The 9,120-nt window shown below is 59.9% G+C and overlaps 2 protein-coding genes across 3 annotated transcripts in view; both read right to left on the reverse strand.

Annotated features, from left to right (window-relative positions):
* The window catches only part of RPS6KA4 (ribosomal protein S6 kinase A4), a 12,950-nt gene extending 8,166 nt beyond the window's left edge, over positions 1-4,784 (reverse strand). The window contains exons 1-8 of one of the 2 annotated variants that reach the window (XM_017537249.2): positions 4,507-4,784; positions 4,348-4,419; positions 3,421-3,639; positions 3,210-3,325; positions 2,561-2,668; positions 2,258-2,338; positions 2,066-2,169; positions 1,811-1,961 (exon numbers count right to left, since the gene is read on the reverse strand). In XM_017537249.2, the coding sequence (XP_017392738.1) occupies positions 1,811-1,961; positions 2,066-2,169; positions 2,258-2,338; positions 2,561-2,668; positions 3,210-3,325; positions 3,421-3,639; positions 4,348-4,419; positions 4,507-4,561 (906 nt within the window). In that variant the 5' untranslated portion in view covers positions 4,562-4,784. The remainder of the gene's footprint in view (positions 1-1,810; positions 1,962-2,065; positions 2,170-2,257; positions 2,339-2,560; positions 2,669-3,209; positions 3,326-3,420; positions 3,640-4,347; positions 4,420-4,506) is intronic. The other variant, XM_017537250.2, reaches the window with a different exon arrangement.
* Positions 4,785-6,675: 1,891 nt separating this feature from the next.
* The window catches only part of CCDC88B (coiled-coil domain containing 88B), a 17,228-nt gene continuing 14,783 nt past the window's right edge, over positions 6,676-9,120 (reverse strand). The window contains exons 25-28 of the mRNA XM_017537248.2: positions 8,844-9,050; positions 8,636-8,687; positions 8,457-8,473; positions 6,676-7,142 (exon numbers count right to left, since the gene is read on the reverse strand). Coding sequence (XP_017392737.1) covers positions 7,087-7,142; positions 8,457-8,473; positions 8,636-8,687; positions 8,844-9,050 — 332 coding nt within the window. The 3' untranslated portion in view covers positions 6,676-7,086. The remainder of the gene's footprint in view (positions 7,143-8,456; positions 8,474-8,635; positions 8,688-8,843; positions 9,051-9,120) is intronic.

The following is a 9,120-nucleotide window of genomic DNA, read 5'->3' on the forward strand; positions in this document are numbered from 1 at the left end:
GGACTGAAATCTAGGAGGATGTGCTCTGGAACTGCTGGGGACCCTCTCAGGGTTAGACGAAGTCCCCATGCAGAAAAGCAGAAACAAAAGACTTAGTTTCAGCACCTGGATGTGGTCTTGCCTTAAGTCAGACCACTTTCCCGTGGCCTTTTCACTTATGGGAACCAAAATGTGCCCTTTTCTGTTTAAGCTAACGTGGCAGTACCTGTTGATTGCCTGTTCAATATCCATTCTCCCTGTCCTCCTTAGAACCGTAGCCCCAGTTTTATTCCAGGACCCAATATACACAATTAAAAGAATATTTTACAAACTTGTTTGCAGTTAGGGGTGACCGAAACACATCAGCAAAGATTGTTAGGTAGGACTCCAGGAAAAGATCCTCAAGAGGGAGGTTGCTAGTTGGCAAGTGGCTTTTTTGCCCCTTCTCCTTCTTCCTGCTCCCTGACTGGGAGACAGCCTAGATGGCAAGAGCTCCAGCAGCCACTTTGGACCATGAAGCAACCCTGGGGATAGAAGCTATATGCTAAGAATTTTAAAAAGTTAAAAAACAAAAAGAAAGAAAGAACAGCTTGGATTCCTGAAGACAACATGGCACTCCAGCCCTGGTCTGCTAATCTGGATTTCTTTTATGTGAGAAGAAAAATAAGGAAAACTGTATCTTGTTTAGATCACTGTTCATTCTGATCTCTGTTGCTGGCACCAAACTTTACTCCAACAGATATCACCATTTTGATATGGACTTTTTGTCACTTGCAGCCAAGATGACTGACTAAGGCTGGAAGGCCCCAGTTCTACCACCAAGGCCCTCCACACTGCTATCACCAAAGAAGCTGTCCAAAAACAGGCAGAAGGAGGCCCTGCGCAGTGGCTCACATCTGTAATCCCAGCACTTTGGAAAACCAAGCAGGCAGATCACTTAAGGCCAGGAGTTTGAGACCAGCCTGGTCAACATGATGAAACCCTAACACTACTAAAAATGCAAAAATTAGCCAGGAGTGGTGGTGCGTATCTGTAATCCCAGCTACTCGGGAGGCTGAGGCAGGAGAATTGCTTGAACCCGTGAGGTGGAGGTTTCAGTGAGCTGAGACCAAGCCACTGTGCTCCAGCCCAGGAGACAGAGTGAAACTCTGTCTAAAAAATAAGAATCAGGTAGTTGTGAGGGTGATATGAACTCATGTCCGCAAAGGGCTGACACACAGTAGGCATTCGCTGTCACAAGGCCCTGCTGGGTGATGACACTGGCCAGGCCAAGCACCTGCCAGTGCAGTCTCACGAGGCCAGATTCACTCTGCCCTGCACTCTAACGTGCATGTGCTCCTAACAAGCGAGCAGACACCCATGTGTGCCGATCCACTGTCCACCTGAATGACAGGCACACAGACTGGACAGGGACAGGGACAAAGAACAAAATGCCTGGGCGGGTGCTGAGAGCCATAAGTGTGGGTTTTAGTACTGATTTGGGCCAACAGGAGATCTATCTAGAGCCAAGGCCTGTTCCCAGCTCAGCACCATTTACTGTGCCATCTGGGGCAGGTCACCTGCCTTCTCTGAGTCTGTCCAATGACAGGACCGACCAATCCACTCTCAAGTCCCTGACAGCCACAAAAGCCAATGAAGCTAGAATGTTTTCTTTCAGGAACGCATCTGCCAAGTTTCAGTGGGGATGGATGCGAAGAGAAACCGGACTTGCTTTCTTTCTCTGCGGGGATTTCCAAATCGAGTGAAACTGACCAGGCACAACCTCCACCTGGAGCAGCAGCCCCGCCTGGGCATGCACCAGGAGGTGTGGGGCCCGAGCCAGGCACCTCACCTGGAAGAAGGGGTGGTTCTGGACTTCCTGTGCCCCCTGGGGCCCCGCGCCCAGTCGCTTCTTGGGATCCTTGCAAAGTAGCCGCTGCAGCAGGTCCTGCGCCACAGGCCCGATCCGAGGGGGGAAGGGAGGGGAGCACTTCAGGATCCGTCTGAGGGGATTGGGGGGGCGTCAGGGGCAGCGAGCCCCCCCCCACAGCCCTGCCCAACCAGGCCCTGCAGCCCCCTGGCACCCTGCACGTCCAGCCCTACTCACCGAGACACTTCAGCCTGTGTGTTCCTCTCGCCCTCCAGTGTGAAGGGAGAGGCCCCCGTCAGCAGCTCAAAGAGCAAGATGCCCAGGCTCCACCAGTCCACAGCCTGCCGCAGGGAGCCGGGGTGAGGGCCTGCGTCTCCCCTGCCTCACCCCCTTTCCTCCTCCCCCAGCTCCACTTCCCTGCCAACCTACCTTGCCATGCCCCGCCTTGCTTCGGATGATTTCGGGGGCCATGTATTCTATGGTGCCACAGAAGGAGAAGGTCCGCTCTTTCTGGGAGGGCAAAAGGTCCCATTTGGATGTCAAAGCCTCTGCTGTGCCCCCACGCCCCACAAGGCCCAGAGTAGGACTTGCTCAGCTTGTGAGGTTGGAGCTGAGCCGTGGAAACGTCCCGAAGTTACTCGCTTCTGCACCCCCAGAATGCAGGCCCAGAGCAGGAAGAGGCAGGAAGAAGCGTTGGATGGGGCGCCACAGGCAGAGCCAGGCTCCACTCACCTCCTCCGTCAGGAACTCCTTGCTCAGCCCGAAGTCCGTGAGGACAATGTGGCCCTCAGAGTCCAGCAGCACATTCTCCAGTTTCAGGTCTCGGTAAATGATGCCCAGCTGGTAGGAGCAAGAGGGGCGCTGAGGCTTCCTCCCCCAAACCCTCCCTAGCCCCTGCAGCTCCTGGGCCTGCTCAGGATAAGGAGACCCCCCCAGAGAAGATCATCTGCCTGTAGAGGGGTCTTCAGGGCAGAGCCACTGAATAAGAAAGGCCATTTAAGATATCAAGCAAGGAAAGAGGGACCCGTGGGACAGGCCCTAAGGTCCCAAAGAGAGGAAAGTCTGTGTGAAGAGCCCCATTTCCAGGAGGCCCTGGGAGCCAGGGCGTGAGGTTTCCATTTGAGGAAGTTCTGTGAACACAGCCCAAGTTCCCTGAAAGAGGAAAGCCCCTTCAAGGAGGTGCCAGGGGAGGGGACCCCCGCCAGGCCACACTGAGGCTTCTTGCAAGGGGTCCTGGGGAAGCAGCTCCAGTTCCCACCCCACTCACCACTTGGCCCCCAGGAACCCCAGGGGGAAGCCTGAGGCTGCCCAGCACGCAGGCTTCTCGGAAGGCCCAGACCCAGTTCCCATGGCAACAGCCTGTGGCCAGGTCGTCACCCACCTTGTGCAGGTGTTCCAGAGCCAGCACGATCTCACCCCCGTACACGCGCACCTCAGCCTCCTTGAAGTACTGGCGCTGGTAGAGGTGGGTGAACATCTCCCCGCCGCTCACATAGTCTGGGAGGTGCAGTGGAAGTCAGGATGCAGCCCCATCAGGTGGCCTCGCCTGCCCCCAGCCACTCCACCCGCGTAGGGACGTGGCGTGCGCTCACCCAGGATGAGGTGCAGCTTGGCATCCGTCTGGAAAGCGTAGTGCAGCGTGACCAGGAAGGGCGCCTGGCGCACCAGCTCCAGCACGGAGCGCTCGGTGCGCGTGTGCTCCTGCGTCTTGGCGCGCTGCACCAGCGCCGCCTTGCGCAGCACCTTCATGGCGTACAGCTTCCCCGCGTCGTGCCCGCCCGCCTTCCGCACCAGGAACACCTTGCCGTAGGCTGTGGGAGCAGCAAGTGGGCGGAGGGTAGGCGGTGAGCAAGAGAGCGGTGCAGGCTTGGGGATGGGGGCGATACCAACCCAGGAGGGTGTGCAAAATTAGGCAAAGGAGCTGGGGCGAGAGGCAGGTGTGCAAAAAGCTGGCCGAGACTTCTAAGGAGAGGGTGTGCACAGCCCGGGAAGGTGCCCAGCAAAACCAGGGAAGTGATGTGCAAAGCTGGTGGGGAGCAGCAACTCCAGGGGGCCTGCAGCGAGGCGTGGGGGCGGGGCATGTGCAAACCCGCCAGCGACCAGATGGATGTGAAAAGGTGCACATGAGGGAGACAGAGGTGTGCACCTGGCTGGGGACGGGATGTGCAAACCAGCGCTGGAGCGTTTGCCAAATGTGGGAGGGGGCGCTCATATTGGCCGAAAGGGAGGAGCTATGCAAATCACTTGGGACGGGTGCAGGCCCCCTCCCCACGGTGTCGGCAAATCCGGGGGGCACGCACGCACAGGACCTTGCAGGGAGGAGCGATGTCAACGTGGAGTGCCCTGGAAGTGGGCATGCAAAGCCTGGCAAGGCAGGGCGGGGCAGGCAAGGCAGGCTGTGCCGGGAAAGGGTGGGGGGCCTGACCAGTGGCCTGGCCCTGGCCCAGGCCCAGGAGTGAGCAGGCAGGAGGTCCGGGGCACCAGGCCTGGGACGCCTGCCCGTGGATGGGGGTCCTCACCTCCCGTGCCCAGCACCTTGAGCAGCTCGAAGTTCTCCACGCTCACCTTCTCCTCGTGCCCGGTCAGGTTGGCTGCGGGCACAGGGGGCGAATGAGCCCAGCCGGTCCATGACCCGGCCCGACCCACTCCAGGCAGCCTCGGTCAGGCCCCACACCCACCTTCTGTGATCCGCAGCTCCACGGCGCAGCCCTCATCCTCGTCCTCGTCCCCCATGGCGGGCGGGTCGCTGGGGCCCGCGCGGCTCGGGCTCCGGGCGGCGCCGGTTACATGGCGGCTCCGGCCGGGGCGGGCGCTTCCTGGTGCCGCCTCCGGGGCCGAGGCGGGCGCCGGCGCCGCCTCCCGGCTCCCCGCCCTGCGCGGCCTGAGTCAGGCGGCTGGAACGTGACAGCGCCGGTCTGCGGGTGGGCGGCTGGCTGGGGCGGCCCTGTCTCCCGAGCCCCCCAATCCCCCACAGGCCTCAGGATCGTGCGCTCCGGGACCTTACTCGACTCTCCGGGGAACTGAAAACACCCCGTGGGAACCAGCCCCGGGCCCGTGGGGAACCTGGAGCCTCTGGGGCGTTTGTCCCCAAGCTAGGGGTCTGCCCGGGAATGCCTGCTGCAGCTAGTGGCCGGAGGACACCAGGAGCCTGTGCCCCAAGGTAGGGGCGCGGGGTGCTCCCACAGGTGTCTATAGAACTCTCCTTCCAGGCCCGGCACGGTGGCTCATGCCTGTAATCCCAGCACTTTGGGAGGCCGAGGCGGGCGGATCACAAGGTTAGGAGTTCAAGACGAGCCTGACCAACATGGTGAAACCCCGTCTCTAAAAAAAAAAAGAAGAAAAAAAAAAAGAACTCTCCTTCCACCAGCGCCAGCCCTGAGGGCAACCAGGCGTCTTCTGTCCAATTCTCGCAACACCCGGGAAGCGAAGGACTAAATAAAAATCACAGCCCAGCAGCCCCATGTGTGACCTCATGCTTTCGACCACAGCCAGCAGGGAAAGGCAGACATAGTCCCCTTGGCAGGCTCAGGCCGAACCTCTCCCCCTCACACCTCTCCCCCTCACACCTCTCCCCCTCACACCTCTCCCCCTCACTTCTCTCCCCCCGGGGCACCTCTCACTCCTGTGGCCTCGGCCCTGGTGCTGGGCAGACTGAGAGGGGAAGTCACTCCGCTCTCAGGCAGTGGGGCCCGCCCCACTCCATCGTCCCAGGGGTGGCCAGTCAGGTCCCTCTCCCCAGCAGACTGGCCTTTACAAGGAGGAGCCTTGTCACCGAGTGGGGGGCTGGAGCCAAGCCTGAGACCCCATGGGCAGGAGGGGTGGCCAGCTTCTGACCAGTTCTCTGTAGATGGGGCCTGCAGAAGCACAGCAGCTCCAGCCACTGTGCAGCTCCCACTATGCGCCACCTGCATCTCGTGTGTCCTCCCCTGTGGTCTCCTAGCTCGGTGCAGTACCCAGCTTAGAGACCTGAGTAGGCCTCAAGAAGGGCTAACAGCACCACACGGGGCTGCCCCTCCCCGTGAGGCCCAGGGCCCCTGCTGACTGGTCCTCCTGAGCCTCTGCTCCCTCTTCTTCCTGCCTTCCCCTTCCTGACCACCGACAGGCCACCTAGCACAGTGACATAACCATGAGAACCCACCCCCTGAAGCCGGTGGGGAGGGGCTCTCAGCTCCTCTGCCAGCTGGAGGCCAGGGGGCCCACCCCACACCCCTGTCCTGTGAAGCCTTGGCTGAGAGGAGGAGGGACTCAGGCTGCTGCAGGTCACACCGGGGAGGCTGGACGGGCCACCCCGCCCAGCTCTGCACTCCCCAAGTTCAGGCTGCCTCATCTCAGCCCTGGGCAGCCCCACCCTCCCTAGCCGGCCCCAGGTACCCTGACTCACATCCTGCACCCCAACCTAATTGCCCCCCTTCCCAGGCACCGTGCTAGAAGCCCTGATCAGAGAGCCAGCGTCCCTCCTACCCCTCGTGGCAGCCCCTGGCATTAAGTGATGCCCCACTGGACCGTGAACTCCCTGGGGAGGGGCTCAACCTCAAGGAAGGAGGGGTGATGGGGAGGAGGAAGATATGGATGGAGAGAAGAGGGTGCCCTGGGAGAGGGTGGGGGTGGGCCACACCCCTGAGCCCAGATTTTCGACCCCAGTCCCTGCTGGCCACCCAGGATGCCATGTCCTCTCCATGTCACCAGGATGTCCGGGCTTTGGCCGGCAGACTGGCCAAGCCGCTGAAGAAAGCCCTGTGCTGCCCCATCGAGGCAGGGGTCCTCTGGCCACACATCCCTGCCAGCCGGAGGACTGGGGCTGCATGTGTCCCCAAGGAACCCGATGCGGCCAGCAGACAGAGCAAGACTCAGGTAGCTGCAGTTCAGCTTTATTCTCATGCCCCTCAAGTCCCAGCTAAGGCTCAAGGTCCGCCCAGGCCACAGTCCCCCGGCACTGGGACTCAGCTCCCCGCCTGGCCCGGGCCGGGGGCTCTCTTGCTGACTCCTGCCAGCCTCCTTCAGCTGGGGGATCCCCCAGAGACCACCGCCTCAGCGGGAACTGCCTGGAAGAGCCAGAACCCCAGCCTGGGGTGGCTCGTGGGGGCCAGCCGTCCCTCCTGTCCACACACTCGTCCCAGCTCCATCGCCGGGCCCAGGCCTCCTTGTTCCAGGACTCCCCGAGGGGGCCCTGGCTCCCTGAGCTCTTGGGCTGCCTGGGGCCCCCGCTGACACTCCAGCGGGGAGAGGGCTGTGCTCCCAAACCCCCTGTCCTCACGGTGTCACTGGCTGAGGGATGGGGCGAGAGGACGTTTCTCCGGTTCCTGTACCTCAGGGCCTAGAGGGAAAGGCTCAGCTCAGACCCACCTCCCTCAGGAGGACTCCCAGCGTCCCAGGAGGCCCACAGGCCTTCGAATCCTCTGCCCAACCCCCCACCCGCCAATACCTCCCCCTTCCACCTGCACCACGCCCACCAGTCCTCAAACACGCCAGGCCTTCCCTCCACGGTTCCCGCTCCCCAGAATGCTGTTCTCAGGTACGTTCACACGACAAACTCTCCCCCCTCCTCCCGAGTCTTTGCTCCAACTTCCCCTCCTCTCCGAGGCCCACCCCAGCACCCTAGCTACTAAAACTCCAGCCAGCCTGACCAGAGCTCCAGACTCCTCCCCCGCTCTCCTTTCTTCCCAGAGCATTAGCGCCTCCTGATGGTCTGTCGGAGTCTAGGGCTGAGCTGCCCTGGGCGGAGCTGAGCAGGTGAGATGGGGCTGGCCTGTGACGTTCTGCTAAGACCTACTATGCTTTTTTGGCTTTTGTTTTTGAGACAGTCTCACTCTGTCACCGAGGCTGGAGTGCAGTGGCACAATCTCAGAGCATTGCAACCTCGCCTCCCGGGTTCAAGCGATTCTCCTGCTTCAGCCCCCCAAATAGGTGTGATTATAGGCCTGAGACACCATGTCTGGCTACTTTCTGTATTTTTAGTAGACAGGGGATTCCACCACGTTGGCCAGGCCAGTCTCAAACTTCTGGCCTCAAGTGATCTGCCTGCCTCGGCCTCCTAAAGTGCCAAAGACTTATATGAAAAAATCATGTCTGGTCAGGCATGGTGGCTCACGCCTGTTATCCCAGCAGTTTGGGAGGCTGAGGCAGGTGGATCATCTGAAGTCAGGAGTTCGAGACCAGCCTGACCAACACGGAGAAACCCAGTCTCTACTAAAAATACAAAATTAGCCAGGCACTGTGGCACATGCCTGAAATCCCAGCTACTCGGGAGGCTGAGGCAGGAGAATCGCTTGAACCCAAGAGGCCAAGGTTGCAGTCAGCCAAGATCGTGCCATTGCACTCCAGCCTGGGCAATAAGAGAGAAACTCCATCAAAAAAAAAAAAAGAAAGAAAGAAAGAAAAAATCATGTCTAATAAATAGCTCATTCATGATTTTTATGCCGGCTACATGCTGAAATGGTGACCACATAGGCACGTTGAGTTAAATGTTATTAAAATTCATTATACTGTCTCTTTTCACTTTTTCTGATGAGGCTACTGGAAAACTTAAAGTTATCGTGTGGTTCACACCATATTTCTAGTGGACAGGGCTGTTGTAGATAATAATTATTTTTAGGCAAATTGTTTGCTATCTGCCTCCTCACACCAGAACCTTCCCTGCTGTGTCTCCTGCTAGCATGTCACCTGGTGCTTGATAAAGCATCGTTGTCAAATGAGAGAATGGATTAATGCCATCTGTCCAGGGCATTAATTTATGCAGGGAGGGGGTCAGAGGAGGGGTCAGAGGAGGGGCCCCGGGCAGACAAAGAGCCCCGAGCAGGCCCCACTCACCCTTCGTGCTCCGGGAGGGTCTCCACGGAGCTCCCCCATCCCACACTGGGTCCTGTGAGGCACAAGGCAACCACTTCATCCCGGGCCAGTGCGGAAGTGGACAGGCTTGCAGGAGATACGGGGACAAGAAGGAAGCTGCCTCCCCCAAGGAGCTGGTGGGTCCACAGAGAACCAGGGGCTGGCTGGGGCAGTGACTCTTCTCCCTCACCTTTGCCCTGGGAGATGGGTGCCCCCAGGGGGCCTGGACGACGCTGTCGGAACCGTTGCCTGGGGGTGTCCCCAGGGCTGAATGACTCAGAGCTTCGCCCCACCGGGAACCTTGAGCTGAGTTTCCGCCGCTGCCCACCTGCCAAGGTCTCGTCCCGCAGGCAGAGGGAGCTCTGGGCCCGGCGCATGGGTGCCGGGGAAGGGGACCCTGCAAGAGGCGCATTCAGGGAGGGGGTCAGAGGAGGGGAGGGGGCTGAGGCTCATGCAGGGAGGGGGTC

The sequence above is a fragment of the Cebus imitator genome, unplaced genomic scaffold, assembly GCF_001604975.1.
Source record: "Cebus imitator isolate Cc_AM_T3 unplaced genomic scaffold, Cebus_imitator-1.0 Scaffold102, whole genome shotgun sequence".
NCBI lineage: Eukaryota > Metazoa > Chordata > Mammalia > Primates > Cebidae > Cebus > Cebus imitator.